Genomic DNA, 20,131 nt, shown 5'->3' on the forward strand with positions numbered 1-20,131 from the left:
TGACTTTCGGGATTTTTTAATTTTTCCAATACTTCGGATGCTTTATTCTGTAGTTTTTCTGAAGCCTTTTCGTCCTGAAGGATCCCATTCGCATAATATTCCATTTGTTCTTTGGCATTGGAAAAATTTTTCTCACCAATTTTTTTCAAGCTGTCCTTCATCTGTGGACTGTTCTTCAACTTCTTCAGGATGTTGTCAATGTTTAAGCTTCTTCCACTTCCATTGCCTGCTTCCTCCTGAGCAGCTGGTTCCTCACCAAAGAAGTCGTAGTACTCGAAGTCCATTGGAACTGGTGCGTAATAGTAGTAATCATATGGTGGAGGAGGCAACGGTGGTGGTTCCATGGGATACATGGGATAATCGTAGTATGGTGGAGGTGGCATTGGGAGTGGTTCCATGGGGTACATTTCATAGTATTCTGGAGGTGGCGGTGGTAACGGGGGCGGAGGTGGTGGGGGTGGAGGAGGAGGAGGGGGTCTCCTTCCCATTGACGAATCTGGTTGAACAATAACTTTATATATAACGTTTCCATCTCCTTTAACCTCTGAGCTACTGCTGTCTCCATTATTGTGCTTAGATTCATTACTATTGCCAGGAATGTCGAGCAAAGTATCTTTAATGAACGAGTAAATAGATCCAATAAATGGAAGAACAAACGTTGGTTTGCAATTCACCTGCAATTAGAAATACTATCATCGATGTAACATGTTGTAAATACTTTACATATCTGATCTATTAGACATATTGATTATGAGCACCCTTGAAACAAGTCAATGTCAATTTTCTTGTAAGAACTCGGTACTGTAGTCGCCTACTGAGCTAGTTTTTCATAACAATTTGATAATAATACAAATAAGTGAAAATATGATTATAAATTATGGTACAGTCACTACCAAAAGTGATTATCTTTCTATTACACATTCATAATGTCTACATGTTCTGCCAAATAATAGGAAATTACTCATACACCCCTGCCGCGGAGACAACAAGCCTCGTGTATTTTTGATCCTGGCACAAAATTGGGGTGTTTGGTCCAAAGAGATTCAAGGTGTCCAATTTTGGTTATTTCGGACACATTTCAATTTAAGGTTTCGTAGTAAAGTTTATTTAAGTTGTTAAAAGATTCTTACTCCTTTATTGTAAATAACTGTTATAAGTAAAAATAAAAACACTGTTCACTTTTCCATTTATTTAAATTGAAATCTAAATATATTTTTCTCACAATTTGGACTTGCATCCCTTGTGCTCTGACCACCCTAGTTCTGGGTCAATCGAGTAAATGGTAAGTCCAATCTTTCCATTATATCAGTGTGGGTTGCATTAAGATTATATTTTATTCCAACAGACATGTATCTCATTTAGTATCTAAAAAAGAAAGTAATTTTCAATATTTGCCTAGGTTTGTTCTTTCGACGGTAAAACTCACTTCATTAAAGAAAAAAACTGTACTCAAAATCATTTAATATTTACTACCTCTTACAGAATTCCCTTAATGATAATAGTCTTTCTTCACTCGTTGTCTTTCCGTTATTTGTTATCTAAGTTAACTGTATTTTGCTCTTAAATGACCCGCATACGATAGTAAACATTAGCGAGAAATCAATATAAAGCTTACAGGTTAATGTGTTTTCGCCTTAAAGCAGTACTGTGTATACTCTACAGTCGTATGGAAAGAATCACGCAACTAACTAAAAGTGTCTATGCTTCGATATATTTCTAATTACGCTTTATATATTACTTTGATAGAGCTTAAGCCATGCTTCGATATATTTCTAATTACGCTTTTTATATTACTTTGATAGAGCTGAAGCCATGCTTCGATATATTTCTAATTACGCTTTTCATACTACTTTGATAGAGCGGAAGCCATGCTTCGATATATGTCTAATTACGCTTTTATACTACTTTGGTAGAGCTGAAGCCATGCTTCGATATATTTCTAATTACGCTTCTTATAGTACTTTGATAGAGCTGAAGCCATGCTTCGATATATTTCTAATTACGCTTCTTATAGTACTTTGATAGAGCTGAAGCCATGCTCCGATATATTTCTAATTACGCTTCTTATAGTACTTTGATAGAGCTGAAGCCATGCTTCGATATATTTCTAATTACGCCTTTATACTACTTTAATACAGCTGAAGCCAATGAACTATTTTTAAACATAAACTAAGGTCTGATTACTATCCCATAATCTAAAATATTTATGTTCCTTTCTTTTAATGTCAATTTGTAAGTCCGACTTCCGTTTGAAGATCTCTTCCCTTATGATGCTGCTGAAAGGTACTGGTATAAATAAACTAACATCAAGAAATACGATGTTAACACAGAAGAGATCAAAAATGTTCAATTACATAAGAGTGGAGCGAGAAAGAATGGAACCAGATAATACCAATTTCAAACTATTCACTAATTCTTTTCTTATTCTATTTTCAGGTTGTGACGTTACAGGTTCTGCAAATGAGCTTTACTGCTAATATATATGAGTGTATGTGTGTCTGTATAAGCATTTTCTATTTTGCAAAAGAACGAAATAAAGACACGAAAGAACGAATAGAAAATCATTTAATATTTATTAGTAAAGCAACCCACATTATGCTTTATTTTTTGCTTAATAATGCTTTATATTTTCCAAATTATGCTTTATTGTTATTTTCAATCATTGTTTAACAGAAATCGTGTATAATGTATAATATTTACTATACATTAAATATTCTAAATACCATGATCTATTTATTAATATTTTATGCAACCAGTTCTTTTATGTTTAATGAACTTTCTACTTAATGCATTGTAAAGAGATATGCTTTACTCGAGTCAGTTTTTTCTATCACTTGTGTGCGCTTTAGAAGTGCATATATACAGAAAGGGAAAGTAAAAGATGCCACCAAAAGTGCTCAAGTTCAAGAGGTACACATGTGGAGTTTTTGTGCACTTTTTGTATGTTTCGAATCATCATACATAACTGCGCAGTTATACTTAGAATAAAACTATTGTTTATTCATTATTCGAGGAAAGCTTTTTTCTTCTTTTCTTTGTTCTTTTCTCCATTTCAATACACCAAAAAGTTTACAGAAATAAAAATAAGCTTTTCATTGTTTCTTTGTTATATTCTCAAAGGTTTTGCACTGTAAAAATTGGTTTTAAAAATATTAATACAGTATGTTAAACTTGCAGTTAAACAGAATTTTCCGAGAACTGTTCTAATAGAATTTTCCAAGAATTGTGCTGTATATTTTAAATTATGCTTTATTTTCCAAAATTATGCTTTATTGTGCTTTTAAAATTAGTTTCTTCCGGACCCTTAGACAACCACAACCATGTTGAAGGAACCAACCATATGTGTAATTTGCTGTTATGCTTTTTATGTTTTTGGGTTGACCTATTTATTAGGTATCGTGTCAGAAAAGTAAGCCTCACCTCATCCTAACAAAGGCAATTATTAAAAACAGGAGAGAAAATTAGACGAACTTTTTCAAAAATACGATAGGGAGAGAATAACAAGTGCAAGGCAGTTACGTCGACCATTCAACAAGACCATATGATATAGCAAAGGCAGAGGGAAGTAGAGGCTATAGAAAGAATAACAAATTAAATGAGGGCTCTAGTGGGACAATCAATAGATCAACTATGCAGCCATACTTTTGTGGGAAGCGCTTGCTTTACATTATGGGCTTGGGGAACTCACGATCCACAAGAACACGATCCACTTCTCACTATACGGCACGGAGTCGAACGTCTTCCATGGAACAGAAAATACCGTAATTAGGCGATCGTCGATTGAAAGAGAGTAGCATTGAACTGCAGCACGCTGAGGGTAAGCTACGAGTATGGCCCCAGCCCAACGAAGCTATAGATCCTGCGTGCCAAGTTGGAGTTCTAGAAGGTCATGTCTTGACAGCTCCATGATGGCCTGGAATATTTCTTTTGCAGTGGACCTTTGTTGCATATACCACGCTAAGCCTTTACATCAAAGTACAATCAATCACATTCCTTCATGTCTTTTGCCATCCGGATGGAAATAGTGTGTGTCAGCACGACACCTGCTCCCCCACTTTCGGTTAGTCAACACCCGACACGAGAAGCATTCCAGTTATTTCTTCCTGCTTAAATGCCCACCAAAAAGCTTGAGCTTGCGTTCTATTGAACATCTCTATGATAAAAGTGTGCAGAAGCTCCTTCGTGGCTAGGTGGTTAGCGTACGTGCCTTTGGTGTGGAAGAACGGGTTCGTTTCTCGACGAGAACTCATGTGGTTCGGATTCCACGTTAATCAATAGGCCCACGTTTCATATAGCCTGACTGTTGAAAGGGATGTTAAGCTCAAAAAATCAAATCAAAATCATAAAAGTGTGCAAGCATATAATCCAACACTGGCTTCCTTAACAGATTTATAGGAAATTCGGTAGACGTTTTGCAGGCTAAACCTCCAGATCACTTTTGTAGACATATTGAATTCATTTGTAATTGTGTGACAGTCGTTACCAAGTCCAAAGGTGCAACAACTCTTTCTTATTGAGGTATCCCTAATCCAATGGCACTTCAGTGTAATAAATCGGGAGAATTATGTAATATATTTTTCTCATAACTTTGGTCATATCATATTTGAAAGTTGTACAGAATTCTAATTGATTATTACTTCTGTACAAAGAAAAAATATGCACTGTTGTCTTTCCACATTTATCCAGAAGTAAGAGCAATATTAGATTATAACAAAAATGGTAACGTTAATGAAATTCAGAGCTTTCGGGAGCTATGTTATTCCTAGTGGTTATCTTGGAAGTGAGTAATAGTAAACGATAAAAACTTCTGTTAGGCTGTATGAGATGAGAATATCACGTAGCATTGCTAGACTAACGTAAGTTAGCTTCTAAATACATAAGACATTCGGTATACGGACAAAATCTCGCGGCCGAAACATCGCCGCCCAAAATCTCGCCGGCCAAAACCTCGCGGGACAAAATCTCGCCGGGCCAAAACCTCGCGTGGCCAAAACCTCGCCGCCCAAAACCTCGCGTGGCCAAAACCTCGCCGCCCAAAACCTCGCGGGACAAAATCTCGCCGGGCCAAAACCTCGCCGCCCAAAATCTCGCCGTGCCAAAACCTCGCCGCGAATGAAACTTTTATTTAAAATTTACCCAATGTGTTTCCTAATATGCAATTCCACATTACAAATAATAATAATAATAATAATAATAATAATAATAACATACAAAACATCGTGTGCGTGGGCTTTCTCGGGTTATTGCCGTTTCCTCCCACTTTCTTTATTCGACCATTTCCTTCATCCTGGTCATCTACGTCTCCTTTAACCTATAGGACATAATCAAGGGACGTCGTAAAAACTCATATATTGTTTCATATTTTCATAAATATTAGATTTTTGTTAAAATTTTAAGTTTTTGGATGTTCCAAAGTTCACGAAACTAACCTCGTTAGTTGTCATTACTTTCCTTATGCAGACTTTCTTTCCCTATAACCAGTTTAAAAACATCCTGTCGCCCTACCTTCACATTGAAATCCTCTAATACAGAAATAGAATTTTCATATGGTATCGCGGGACTTGGTCAAATACCCGTGATACTTCTTCTGAAACAGCGTATTTTATACCGTCATCCTTATCATCTGTTGGAACATTTACATTTTGGTCAGGCGAGATTTTGGGTATGGCGATATTTTGGGGCGCGAGGTTTTGGCCCGGCGAGATTTGGCCCGCGAGGTTTTGGGTGGCGAGGTTTTGGCCAGGCAAGGTTTTGGCCCCGCGAGATTTTGGCCCGCGACGTTTTGGGCGGCGAGGTTTTGGCCAGGCGGGGTTTTGGCCCGGCGAGATTTTGTCCCGCGAGGTTTTGGGCGGCGAGGTTTTGGCCAGGCGAGGTTTCGGCCTGGCGAGATTTTGGGCCGCGAGGTTTTGGGAGGCGAGGTTTTGGCCAGGCGAGGTTTTGGTCCGCGAGGTTGTCGCCGCGAGGTTCTGGCCGCGAGGTTTTGTACCCAAACCAGACATTCATGTGACCCAGTTTAAATTATACATGTATATCTTTAGATAAACAGTGGTACCAACTACAAAGCCTAGAGCTTGTTTCCACTGCTCTCATACTTTTCTTCAGCACTATCAGTGGGAATAGCATACCTCTAAGGAAAAGCTATGAAGTTTAAGTCATAACTATACCACTAGTGAGAACTCCAGCTAGAAATTACTACACATAATTAATGGATAGAAAAAAGTATCCTTCAAAGGGTTTATACTTTAAAATCCAAAAATACTTCGTTGTAACATCACACTGCTCTTCGAGAACAGAAAGAAACGATAATACTAAGAGAAATAAAAAATACAATAAAGAAGAAATATACTTTTCCGGGAATAATTCTCGACCCCAGAATTGTTCCTAGAAATGATAGATGACCTCGCGATACTCTCTATGTACTTAAGTAGACAAATAACACATTCTCAACAAGAATCTCAGAACAGCAACTCAAAATTGCTAACAAAGAAAAACTCTACAGTATTATTCACACAGCAAGCAACCTACGCCCATTGAGGATCACTATACCAATATAGAAGAACATTACTGCTAGTTTGATATGCGCAATCTCTGAAACACCTCTAGCAAACCCAATTCAAGGTTTAATTAGTGATCTTCAAATTCAAGGAAACAACTTTCAGTACGAAATAAAGATTAATTCCCAAGAAGTACCCAACAAAATTCTTAAGCTTTTTTACTAAAGATCTGCACACAATTCAGGGTAGTAATCAAGAGCAGAGCATTTATCGAAAGACGAAATCTCGCGTAACTGAATCGAGAAGTTCATCTAGGCCCTAGCCTTGCTGTAATTGCTGCCAGTGTGGACATCATTCACAGCAATGTCGCAGCAAATTAATGTGTTTTAGACGCGACAAAATCCACATGTCTTTCCTGCAAAAAACACATTTTCAAAGAATTTCTATGCTACTTATAACGTGACAAGACACTATCTGTGGGTGCGAGTGCCTATTTTGGCATCCTAAAGTTAAATGTGGCCCATCAAAGAACACATCGCCAGCTGAGATGCTGATCTCAGAAGACCAGAAACATATCAAACTCGGAACAAAATACTACTGCAAAACGATGCCCAGAAAGATAATCGTAATGGAAAAATCACTACTACAAACAAGACGTTTAGGAAAAGTTCTTAGTTGTCCTTAAAGTAACTAAAATAGATGTCATCCATCATTACAACAATTAATTAATTAAACAATCAATAAGACGATTCTGCATATAAGACGATTACATGAGTCACATCACCGTAGATCTAAATTACATCACATCAAAATTGCTACATCATCAAGCTACATCGTGTTATCATGAAGGCTACTGATAAGATAATGAAATCCAGCTTATTTAGTAGCAACGGGAGCGTCTTGTTCAACGAGCATCCATCCACCCGCATCATGCAGCGACCCTGGCTGCTATTAAACTAAATAATCTGTAATTGTAATAATTGAAGAGAGGAGGTAATTAATCAGAAATCTGCAAGAAATATGCACATAATGATGTGTGATATTTTCGGCCTGTGGAAACTTCAACCAGCACAATGGACATTCATTCAGATCAACAAAGAAATAAACATCTTCACACAACATTGAAGCCAACAAAGAGATATAAGAACCTCGCCATCTTCTCTCCTTCCTCACTCATTTAGTCTGGAAATCCTAAACTGGAAATACTTCAGGCCATCAATATTTTAGATCCAATCCACTTACAAACAAGTCAGATTCAGTATTTTATTTGAGCTATTCTACCTGAAGATAATTAATCCCCTATTTTTGTTCTTTTTTCTACTTTGAGACACAGCAATGTAGATAGTATTCTTTTGCTTAAAGCATTGGCGTAATTTGTGCAATAAACTCGGCAGTCAGTCTATTAACATGCTTCCTTTTTGCTATATACAAACTGGTCTTACGCGTAACCCTCATCCAGCTTTATCAAATATTTTGGCAACTACTGTACTGACGGATTCTTTCGGCTATTCGATGACATAGCATGTATTCATCCTGAGTGGTTGACGGAAGAAGATACGAGCAGAAATTGGTTGTTAAAACACTTCAACATGGAGGAAGGTCCAAGGAACTAAGTAAGGACCGATTTGAGTACAAATTTAAGAGAATCGTCAAAGCAACCCGGGGAAAAATACCGATTGACATGGAACCAACAGCAATCATTTACGAATCATTAATATCATAACCAGCAACGAATCATTAATATCAGATTATATCGGAAGGCACATCCTACCTTTTCCCATCTGCTTTACCACTTCAGCTATTTTTATTTCTGCTACTATTCATTTTCTAGATCCTCTTGACTTTTATTTACTGAACTCATTAAAATGTACCGCTTTACCTATTATCGCTGTTAAAATCCATTCCCCGATACTACGTTTTTGTACGTCACCCTTACGTTTACTCTTCTTAAATTTGACCGATATTTCCATTAGTCTGATGGAGATTATTACCCCAATAATCCCCGTACTGTAAAAGTACAAGGTGTGTAAATAAAGTAATGAGACTGGCAACATTGTGCACGAACCGGTAACACTGGTGACGAGGGAACTTGCAAGGGAGCTGGATGAATATGTGATTCACCATTAGTGTAAGTGAAAAGTCACTATCATCACCTTAGTTGTCCGTAGCGATTGTTTTAGTGAAGCAGGTTATGCTTGTGCATTCTGACAATGAGTTACACAAATATCGAGTAACGGTACGCGATCAGGTATGCTAGGACTTCGGATGCAAGAACTGATACAAATGTCTAAAGGGACGGGAGCTTGGTGTTCCAATTATCGGTTGACACTCAGAATGATCGGGATAGAGTTGAATTTAAGTGATGGATTGGAGATACAAAAAATCTACTTCAAAACTGGTTCAAACAATTCTCACACAGGAGCAAAAGGAATGGGGAGGGACAAGTGCGCTGATCTTTGGGATTTAATTGCAAATTATCTCAATTTTCTAGAAGGTGTTATGGTTCAATTGAGTCTTTTCCTTCTGCAAATGCCTTAAACTAATGAAACACCTCGGCTCTTGAAGAAACACTGTCTCCATAGGCGTGATGAAGTTTTACAAAATTTCCGTTTTACTGTGTCCAAGTCTGAAGCAAAACCTGATCGCATACCGTTGCTCGATATTAGTGTTCCTCGTTGTCAGAACGCACAAGCTAAACCTGCTTCACTTAATCATTCGCTACGGACAACCAATGTTACTCTAGCTTACTTACACTGATGGTGTATTACATCTTTATCCACTTCCCCTCCAAGCCTCACATCACCAGTGTTGTCGGTTCGTACGCAATGTTGTCAGACTCATTACTTTATTTGCATACCTCGAATGTTAACGTCTCATATAGACTAGGTGCTGGAACTCGAATCCATCAACTAATGCTCTACTTTTCTTATAATATCTGCTTAATGACTGTCTATCAGACTAAAAAATTATATTTAGTCCATACTTGTTTTGTATTCAAGAAAAATAGCTAATAGCTAGATATCGCTCCCTCCTCCTTAGGGGGTGTATCTTGTAGTAAAATGCCAAGGACTAAAAGTAATTTTAACGCTAAGGCTTAGTCAGATAGAAAACGTCTAAATGAATGAAACATTTACGAAAACTTCGTAAGAAAATGTAGTAATTAAAAAAGGAATTTTAGGGATAAAATGTTGAAACCATGGAAATATATTTCCATGGAAATGCTGAAACCCATATAAATAGAGGTCCATGGAAATGCTGAAACCCATAGATATAGAGTTCCATGAAAATGCTGAAACCCATAGAAATAGAGGTCCATGGAAATGCTGAAACCCATGAAACAAACCAAATTTTTATTACAGCCTTGTTTTCCTATCTACCTTCTCTTGAGGAGAATCGACAAATCTCAATTCTGTTCACCTCCCTTCCAAGTCTGCCTTTTCTGAGATCCAGACAAACTACCAAGTCTGGTGTCTCCGTTTTCTTGTTACTACTCCGGTAAAGGATGATAGTATTAAGAAGGAACATATCATAGACTTTGCTTAAGCTTGTAAGTCACTCTCTTGCTTAAATGCAGTGCTCTCTTCCAATCAAGAAACATTCAAGTAAAGTAGTGTCATAAAATTCAGAAAAAAAATCTCTTGCTGAAATTCAATGCTCTCTTCCCATTAAGAAATATTTAAGTAAACTATTGCCATGTGTGCAGAAAGATATATTTATAAACAGGAGGGAAAATTTTAAAAAAAAGTCACTGCTGTGATATTTGTCTCGAAAAGTTTGCGAAAACTTATTAGGAGCGGAAAACAGAAAGGAAAGTATAAATGTTAGAAAGTACCTAATATGATGCCTAACAAGACATAATATTCGAATTATTAACAAATATGACTAAAAGGATTAAATAAACACTTTTGAAAGATAATCACACACTGTCACACTTTCTTAAAACCCAAATAGAGAAAAATATGGTTTGCACAAGATACATACCTTTGATGTCGATACAACTAAAATGAAGAGAAGTAAATACGTTCCCTTCATTTTAAGTTATTGAAGTTAAGTGTCCTTCTGAAAAAGAAAAAATAAGGCATTTAGTATTTTTTTAAAAAAAAATCAAATAAATGAAGAATGACTCACAAGTGTTGTATCATGCGAAGGCTTGATGTTATTAGTTTACTTAATCTCCTTGTTCTGATTACACTTGCGAGACTATACTGATGTTATAGTAAGTTCATTAATAGGTTAGTAAACTAAACTCTTCTTTGCAGTCTTCTAGGGTCACAAGGTAGACTCATATTCAAAATCATTATCGCATATCTATATGCTGTTGTAGGAATATAATATGATAACGAATCGCCCAGTATTTCTAATAAATGTTAGTATATGTACACAGCAAAAAATGAGGTGTTGAAATAACACAAAATGACTACCACTTTAGCGTGTTACTTGTGTGTCAATTCAACACCAGCCTTTTTTCTTTAAGGTAAAGGGTCAGGGAGTTGTAGGTTGTACTTTATTCATCAATTTTCATTTTTTATTTTCAAAATTAGATGGTTTAGTGTATGACTCCTAGCCCTAGCCATTAGAGGGTTACGCCCTCTCTTTGGCACAGAATTGTAGACATTGTTGTTTTAAATTATGTATGATGGTCTAAGTGCAGTCTTATAAACAAATAGTGCTGAAAAGTAACAAACAATAACAAAAAAATATCAGATGAGTGAATAAATATAAATATGGATACAAGAAAACAAAATACAAATCTAAATAGTGCAAGTATAAAGAGAACTGGTATAGAAGCAATGTGTTGTGCTTTTTGAAATAAACATGATAATATAAAATGAAATGCAGTGCTTACACGCCACAGTCACAAACATAGTGTTAGAGAAATGAATGCAGTTTAGTTCTTCTGTCTCGGGGCGACTCGAGGCTGATGGCAACAAGGGGAAAGCCCAAAGTTAGTATTGAACTGAGACATTGTGCTAAAATGGAAATAAATGATGAAGGTGATAGGGTATATGATATATATGAAATATGTCGTGTTCTTCAGCTGTAGTATGTGCGTTTTTGATATAACGTGAGAAGAACGTTTAACGCTGTATGCAAATATTTATACGGTGCGTCAGTTTCGGCATCAGCTTGTCAATTATCAAGAAGTAATGGATGGGAGACTGGCAGGCGAGAGACTATGTATTTCAAACGCATGTGGGCAAGGTGATGGATAAGGTGAGGAAAGTTGATGTGTTCATAAGTCAGGAAGTTCGGGTATGGTAACTTTATGCGATACGCAGTTCTAATGTCATGTCGTTCTAGTATGGATAATCGGTCGTAGAACTTTGTTGGAGCATTGCACCAAGCAATATGGCCAAAAGTTAAAATGGGCCTGAGGAACATTTTGTATGTATTAATAAAGAGAGGTGCGTGTAATCCCCAAGTGGTTCCTGTGAGACGCCGTAAAAGATTAAGTTGTAAATTAACCTTTTGCGTTTTTTTCTTTAGATGAGCTTTCCAAGTTAATTTAGAGTCAAAAACTATCCCAAGATATGTAGCCGTAGGAGTTGGACGAAGTTGCTGGTCTTGCAGAGTAACGTTAAGATTCCGTGGGTTACGATGAACTTTCGAGCATCGTTTAGGAGGTAGAAAGACCAGTGCTTGCGTTTTGGCGGCGTTTAAACTTAACCGCCATGTGTTGCACCATTGCATAAAATTATTGAGAGTTGACTGCAAACATGTGCTGATCTGATACATGGTCTTGCCCAGAGCTAGAAAGGTTGTGCTGCCAGCGTATTGGAATAAGTACACATTCTGCGTGGGTTGAGGTATATCGGAGGCGTACAGTATATAGACGAGTGGACTGAGCGCAGAACCCTGTGGAACACCAGAATAGGGGAAAATAGGGTGGGAGACAGCAGATCCAATGTAGACATATCCGATCCGATCAACACCAGCCACATCATCTTCAGAGCATATCAGAAATACCTAGTTACTAACTGTGAGTATTTGCATTGTTTTTTTATTGTTTGCTACAAGCAAAGCTTTGCGAAAAATATTTCTCATTTATAGCAAGTAACTAATAACATTCTATGTTTTCTGTAATCGGTCACAATAATATTGTTGTAAATCTGTGAATTATCTGACAACAGTTACACAAAAAGCAGTGCTCCCATCTATTTTCTTTATCTGTTATTCTTGTGTCAGCTCGTATGAACATAAGATGTCAGAAATGTTGCCTATGTAACTGTTGTCAAACGATTCACAGGTTTACAACAATATTATTGGGACCGATTACAGAAAACATAGAACATTATTTGTTACTTGGTATAAGTGCCAAAGATATCTCACAAAGCTTTGCTCATATTAAACTATAAATACCAATGAAATTTCTCTCCGGTAGTAACTAGTTATTTCTGATATGCTCGGAAGGCGATGTCTTTGTGCTGAATTTACACACAAGTAACACGCTAAAGTGGTAGTCATTTTGTGTTGTTTCAACACCTCATTTTTTACAGTGTATAATCGGCAAAGACATATAGGGTCTATGTGGCAAATTTCATGTTAAAGGAGCAGTAAACAAGAGCAATAAAGCGAAAACAAAGCTTTCTTGTCCATTTAAAAGCATTTTGTTCTACTTATTCTAATTTTCGTATTTCCAATTATTTTCCTATGAAATTTACCACAAAGATACATTTCCCAATTATACGCATAATATCAGTATTAAAAGTACCTTGAAAAATCATTATCAAATTATATTCTTACAAGAAGACAGTTATATATATGTCCTTCGGACAGACTTTGGACATGAGTGTACATATATTTTATGACGATCAGCTCCATGTACAGGATTTCTTCTTAATTTTGAAAATATATTCACAGACATTGTACTATAACATCTGTATAGAACACACAAGAGCTATATTTTTCAACTCCCGTTAGGCCACCGGAGAAGAAACTACCCAAGATGATGAAATGGGGATAAGATAAAGCTGTCCAATGGACGGGTCTTACCCCATGCACCAATAGACAGACTCTGCCATACAACCAAGGTGAAGTAGAGAGCGTTAAAAAATATATCGGGTGCCGTCTCAGCATTCGCCAAGAGGGAACTACGTGATGTTTCATTATTAGAGAAATAAAATTTCAGGGAACTCAGCAGACAGATAGGAAATTGTAATCTACATCTTTTTTGAGTTACATGATTCATATTTGCAGCAAGGTCGTCTGCCGCTACAGATTTCTAAACCTTTGTGGCCCTCGTTGTGTAAGTCAGTAAATTTTTCTAAAATTCGTGCCAGCATTCGTGTGCACTTACTAAATTGCAGTCATAATCCTTACAATTCGACGATAAATAGAGGCTGTATTATCCGTTTCTGCTTGAAAAATCAAGTTACATTACGTAGTTCACAAGGGGCGGATAATTCGATTGAACTCGATATGTTTCCAAGCTCGCTACTCTACCATGGTTGCACGGCAGTTTATTTATTGGTGTGTTTTTGGTGATCTATTAGGTTTAGGATTAGGAATTAGTTTTCTGGGCTCTCGGCATCTTATGTCCATTTAGCCCGTCACTTATAAGGGATGACGTCCCTCGGCGAGCACACTATCAGATGAAAGGGAAAGAAGAAAGGATTGGGGAAGGAAGGAAGCGGCCTGGGACCTATAAGTTAGGTACCACCCCGGCATTTGCCTGGTGTGAATAAGGAAAACCTCATTCAGGGTAGCTGGCCTGAAAAAGCTTTTTACACTTTTACACGAGTGTCACTACCGGGAATCAAATCTGGAACCGCTCGCACCAAAGACGAGAACATTAGCGACTACGCCACGCGGGGCCACGTGTTGGGTGATCGACTTCCAATGGACAACTTCGTCTTATCCCCACTTCACCATCTTACGTAGTTCTTTGGTGGTGACTTGACGGAGGTTGAAAAAAAAATAATGTTTACATCTGTCTTTCTATCTACGGAAAACTTAAGTTTTCGTGTGAAGCACAAATGACAAGTGGCGCGTTTAGTGTGCAAGGAAATTAGGCCCACTTTTTATCATTTTGGACACATTTCATCTTTAAGATCACTCTGTGATTCTCCTTTAAAGCTTAGAGGATTCATGTCCAGTAGAATGGTAATTACTTCTTAAATTTCGAATATCTTTAGAGACACCAAATAAAATGGTTCTATATCAGACTAAAGTAAACCATGTGTAAAGCTAGCTCATTAAATAAATTAATATTAAATTGTGCATGAATCGGTCTAAAGTTTCCAATGCATTTACAGTAAATAATATATGGGAAAAAACTTGAAATATATCCTTCAAGTTTTGAAATGGCTGAAGAGAATAGCGCCATACCTTAGATAAGTGTAGTGAAAGTAAAACAACAGCTCATTTTATGTAACAATATAATTGCAACCTCCTTAAATTCATGTCCAAAATTTCAAGTCAGATGAGGGTCGTGTTACATATTGTTTCGAGGTGGCATTTCACCATAAACACAAATCTGACATTATTTTGAAAGTTCCATTAAATTATGTAAAAATTATTATCTGTGAAAGGGAAGAAATCCTTTAGTGTAAAGATATGAACACAATACTGAATTTTGCCTTAGTCCTATATACAGTAACAATATAATTTATATTGACTATTTGGATACTGGATATCAACTGGTTCTGAAAATGACTTGGTGTGAGGTTACTTCAGCAAACTAAACAGAGGTTCAAGTAATAAAAAGCAAAGTCTAATTGAGAATATTACAGAAAATGTGAAAGAGTGCGTATTCTATTTGTGAACTCTTCAAGGTACTCAGAAGAGGAAGAAATATTTTATTACTCCCAGACGTAATCAAATAATGATGACTATGTTCAAGGAGAGAAAATTCCTCCATTTAACAATTGAAGCAGAAGAAAGGAGTGTGAAACTAATAGAAGAGTACATCAACGTTCTTAAGGAAAATGAGGACCACAGACAATCTTTTCCTAGCGATAAAAGTAACTTATGTACCAAAAAAAGATTCAAAATTTAACATAAAACTATTACATAAGAGATAATTGAATTAATTCTGTGTTTCCTTATAACTTATTTATAACTTCTTTCTTTAGAACTTAAATAAATCATCTTGATGTAACATTATTTGTAGTCTATAGGAAAACAAAGATTCAAATTTCGCTAGCAGTTTGTTCCAGAAAGGACACCTAAAATGTCTGCAAATCTGCTATCTGTATCTACATAACGAACAATTACGCTCCAAATGTATTAATTGCTACATTAGTAAAGATACCGTAAGACGGGGTTACTTTGCACCTCAAAGGTAACTTCGCATGAAATATGAAAAAAGGTGCAAAGTACTCTGTAGTTAAAACCTTTGAACTGTAAAGAGAGAGTTTCAACTGTCATCGTAAGATAGAACATTAACTGTAATTTGGCTATAATGTTGGCGGTTAACATCAGTTCTAATTACCCGGAGGGTTCGTTATTGTTGAGGTATGAAAAGCAGCCATTGTAGAGGCCGACAAAATTTGAGAGATTACCTACAAGAATTTCAGGGTAAGTCAGTTTTGTAGAATACTACTGTGTATAATGGGACTTTGAAACAATAGTTGAAGTGTGAAACTTTTTTAAAATTATAGAAAAAATAAAACTGGGAAAAGGCCGTTTCAGCCTTTAATCGAGGTTACTTTGCACCGAACCAAAGTAACCATTTAAATAGGAAATTATTACTACCGGTACCTCCTGCCTTCTAATTTTAGATAATTGTCCTATTTAGGTAGATGTCGGAATAGATTTTTTGTTGGAAAATAGATTACGAACAGTGATGGTTCTAGAAAAAGAGTTTGAGAGCGGCTTCGCTCAGAAAGGCTTCGTTTTTATTTTTTATTTTTTTTCTAGGAATCACTAGACCTTTTGGGGACTTTAAACATAGGAATGACTAACATTAGATATTTTAAAAAGAAATCCTACAATTTGGGTGGGCTAAAAACCCCAAACCCTGTAAATCCTCCACTCATTACGGTTGGGATGATTGTTGGACATAAAGAGCCATCAAGGCAAATCAGTTCACGGAGAATTTTGTCTGCTCCTGAGTTGGAATATTTGTGTGGAACATGTGCTAAACTATCAGAATATGGTTCCTGTTACGGTACAAGAAAATACATAATTTTCTTTACAAATGTATTTCATACCAAGTACCGACACTGGTACCATCATTATAACATCAATGTTTGTAGACTGCATGCTGTTTTGTGTAGGTAGTGAAATGTGTAAATACTGGAGGGAAAACATTGCACAGAAACAGTTTATTCATATGCTGAACATACTTTTTTACATGTAGCTCAAAGTATCCTCACCTATGGGGTTATTTTGCACCAAAGTTTATATTTCTATAAACTTGGTCATACTGAATGTTTACTATTACACTTGCGAATGTTTTCTTTATACATCTAGTTATTATATATTTAAAACACAGTGTTCTAAATCATTTCGTTACATGTGATTTTCTTTGAACTTTCTTACATCTGGTGCAAAGTAATCCCATGTTATGGTATCTCAGAAATAATATCAGGTTTATATTTATGGTGAAAGGCTACCCCAAAACGATATGTCACTGATCCCCCTTTTGATTTCAAATTATGAACCTGAATCCAAGATGGCGTACTTCAACGTGTCCACTATGATGATGGTAGGCTTACATAAAATGAGGTCATTTCTATCTCCACTACTTTTATTCAAGATATGGTTACATTTCTTTAGCCAACCCCACCATACCTGGTCCCAAGCTTGTGCTGAGAAAGGGGTAGGGATCTCCCCTGGCTCTAGTCTGAACTGTATGCATTTGGCGGTTCAACACTGAAGGAGAAGATTAGAACTCGAGAAGTGCGAGGAAACACTGTAATTCTGTATGGTCGGAATCCTAGACCGCTGCCTATTATGACTGTAATCGGCTAGTACGGTCAACAACCTACCAGTGGAGGTGAGGCTTTGGGTATACTCCGAAATGGGCGACTAACCCGTGCCATTGGATCCGGGTAGGGTAGGTGCGACCTCGTCACAGTCTCATCGACGTAGGTAGTGAGAACTGCCGCCCCTACCACTGAAGAAGAGGCCGCGGCTAACGTCCAAAATGGATAACTAGACCGTGCTCTTAGGTCCGAGAGATAAGACTACGTGTATCCTATAGTGCGTCCAGTAAGAGAACGTCTCTGACAGCTCGCAGTGACATTGCCACTACTCGCGTGTCAAGGTTTTTTTCGGTGCAACTGTAGTGGCAATTTAATTAATGGTATAGGACAGAGTGATCGTGGTTGGTAACACTGGTATCAAAGTAGGGGCTGCAATGTTCCACCGCATGTGGTAATAAACGTCAGAGACCATCTCTTGTTGGCCGTGCTATAACACATATGAAAGAAGGGTAGCGATGTTCAGCAGCGAGGCTATATGAGACGTGAACCTACAGATTAACGTGGAATCGGAACCACATAAGCTCCTGCAGGGAATCGAACCCGGGTCCCCCACACCAAAGGCCGCACACTATCCGTTTAGCCACGAGGGAGTTTGTATACTTTTTAAATAGTGATCGATATTAAGATAGTAAATGGTATATTTCGGCCATCTCCAGTCACAATGCATTGATTAGAATCCAGATTGAACCTATGTAGGGGGATATAAATTAATACCAAAGATATGATTCTCATTATTTATTGCAACTTTCGCAATATGATGTACTGGGTTTCTACACTCACACGGTTTCTCTAACGTGATAAGAAGAGCGAAGGATACCACTCCTGAGATACTGAATCCACCGTTTCTGCTTTATTCCAATAACATTTAGAACCGCAAGTAGTGTATTTCTGCACCCTTTCGGTTGGAATAAAGGGGAATAAGGAAACAGGTAAAAAGTACTAATGGAACATTGACGCCTTACCAGAAAACCACTTCTTCCTATTTTTGTCGTTTTTAGCTCTGATAGCTGTTGATAGATCCCGACTTAGCACTTTTACACTTCTCACACTTAGGCGTAGTATAGCTTGGAAGTCTAATTTAGTAATGAAGCGGTGAAATTTGTCTGTACTTCGTACTATATATATAATTGTTACCTTTCTATTAAGGATCTTACATTGAAACTAAGGGTACATCTTTCTCCCTTAACATGGCGTTAAATGTTCATTAGCATATTTTAGCACATATTATATCCAGCAAACTCTATTATGACAAATGTTAAAACTCATATCCACTATAATTGCTTGAAAATAAAATGTTGTATATAGCATACATTTACTGCATTGTTAAAATGTTGGCCTCATGTTGAAAGTGGAGCTCAAAGGAAGATTTTTTCAAAGCACTAACTTAACTTTCTCCTTTGTATTTAATTCTGTTAAGACTACATGATGTAACATACATCATCTCTTGAAACGCCTAACCGTCATAACTTGGGGTTCTCTCTTGCAATTACGTCCTCAACACTTACAAAATTTTTCTACGGTCAGTTCTGACATACGAATTTTCCAACCTGGGTGCCTGCACCACCTTCCTATTTACTTGCGAAAAATCTTATTACTCTAAACGTCATACACTTGGAATCGCCTTGTGCATTTCATTGCCTATTCCTACCTACGGTCTGTATTCTCTTATCTCTTTCCCAATTCTAAGACATCACTTAGAAGCATTTTGAACTGCTAACCTATAACCTACATTGTTGATTGTAAACCCCTATTACGCCGCAAGTACATTACCGATAGTTACAACAATCACCAGCTTCTTTTCTTCAATACCATTTCCCAGCTACACTTCATCCATCCTAAGTACACTTTACCAATGCACCTTTACACATACCCTTCAGACTATAATATTACGCAGTTCCGCCTAACCACCCAGCTGTTGCACTTATACAGGAATTTCGTAGAAGAAAAATATCATTTTAATAAAGTACTTCTTCACGTACTGGTGTATTGTATTCTCTTTTATCTCTCAGACAATTGTAGACTGACTCTGTGCTGTGTCAAAACGAAACTGTTGAGTATACAGCCCAGATGTTACTTCAGAAGTGATGGGGTTTATACCTACGCGCATTCTTCTGGCGATTATTTGAAATACTTCCACAGTGAATACTAGATAGCCCCTTTTTTTCACTGAGCAGTGTTAGGCAAATAGGCCACATTTGGACATTAAACCCAATTTTTCCATTTTTGACACTTAGCACGGATTTTTTATTGAGTCTACAATTATTAATCCTTTCATTCTTGCTGATTGCTATGTTAGTTTGCACAATTACGTAACAGCATCGCTGTTAACTGTTAGGTTAAATTTTGAGTTCAGCATCTCATTCAGCCACGGGCGTCTCTGGCAGGGGGACAGGGTGAACATGTCCAATCAATATTTTGTTTAAGAAGACATTAAGACATTGTGCGAGAATAAATTACAGGATGTTTCAAAACAACACCGACAACGTTTGGGAGGTGATTCTTGACATCAAGATAAGACAAAAAGTATAGACCAACCTGGGTGCACAAATGCTTCCGTTCGGAGTTAAGCCTGCAGAAAACATGAAAACAATGAACTCCAATAACTCCTAGGCCAATAGCTCCTAGGCCAATAACTCCAAAACTATGAAATCTACCGTAAGCAGGTCAAGACTTCACTTAGGAACTAGTATGTGCCCTATCCAAATA

General features: G+C 37.1%; 1 protein-coding gene across 1 annotated transcript in view; it reads right to left on the reverse strand.

Annotated features, from left to right (window-relative positions):
- The window catches only part of LOC145691727 (uncharacterized), a 120,873-nt gene that overhangs the window by 15,361 nt on the left and 85,381 nt on the right, over positions 1-20,131 (reverse strand). Inside the window, exon 2 of the mRNA XM_081767058.1 lies at positions 10,476-10,553. Coding sequence (XP_081623184.1) covers positions 10,476-10,526 — 51 coding nt within the window. The 5' untranslated portion in view covers positions 10,527-10,553. The remainder of the gene's footprint in view (positions 1-10,475; positions 10,554-20,131) is intronic.

The sequence above is a fragment of the Thermobia domestica genome, chromosome 8, assembly GCF_964235325.1.
Source record: "Thermobia domestica chromosome 8, izTheDome1.hap1.1, whole genome shotgun sequence".
Classification (NCBI taxonomy): domain Eukaryota; kingdom Metazoa; phylum Arthropoda; class Insecta; order Zygentoma; family Lepismatidae; genus Thermobia; species Thermobia domestica.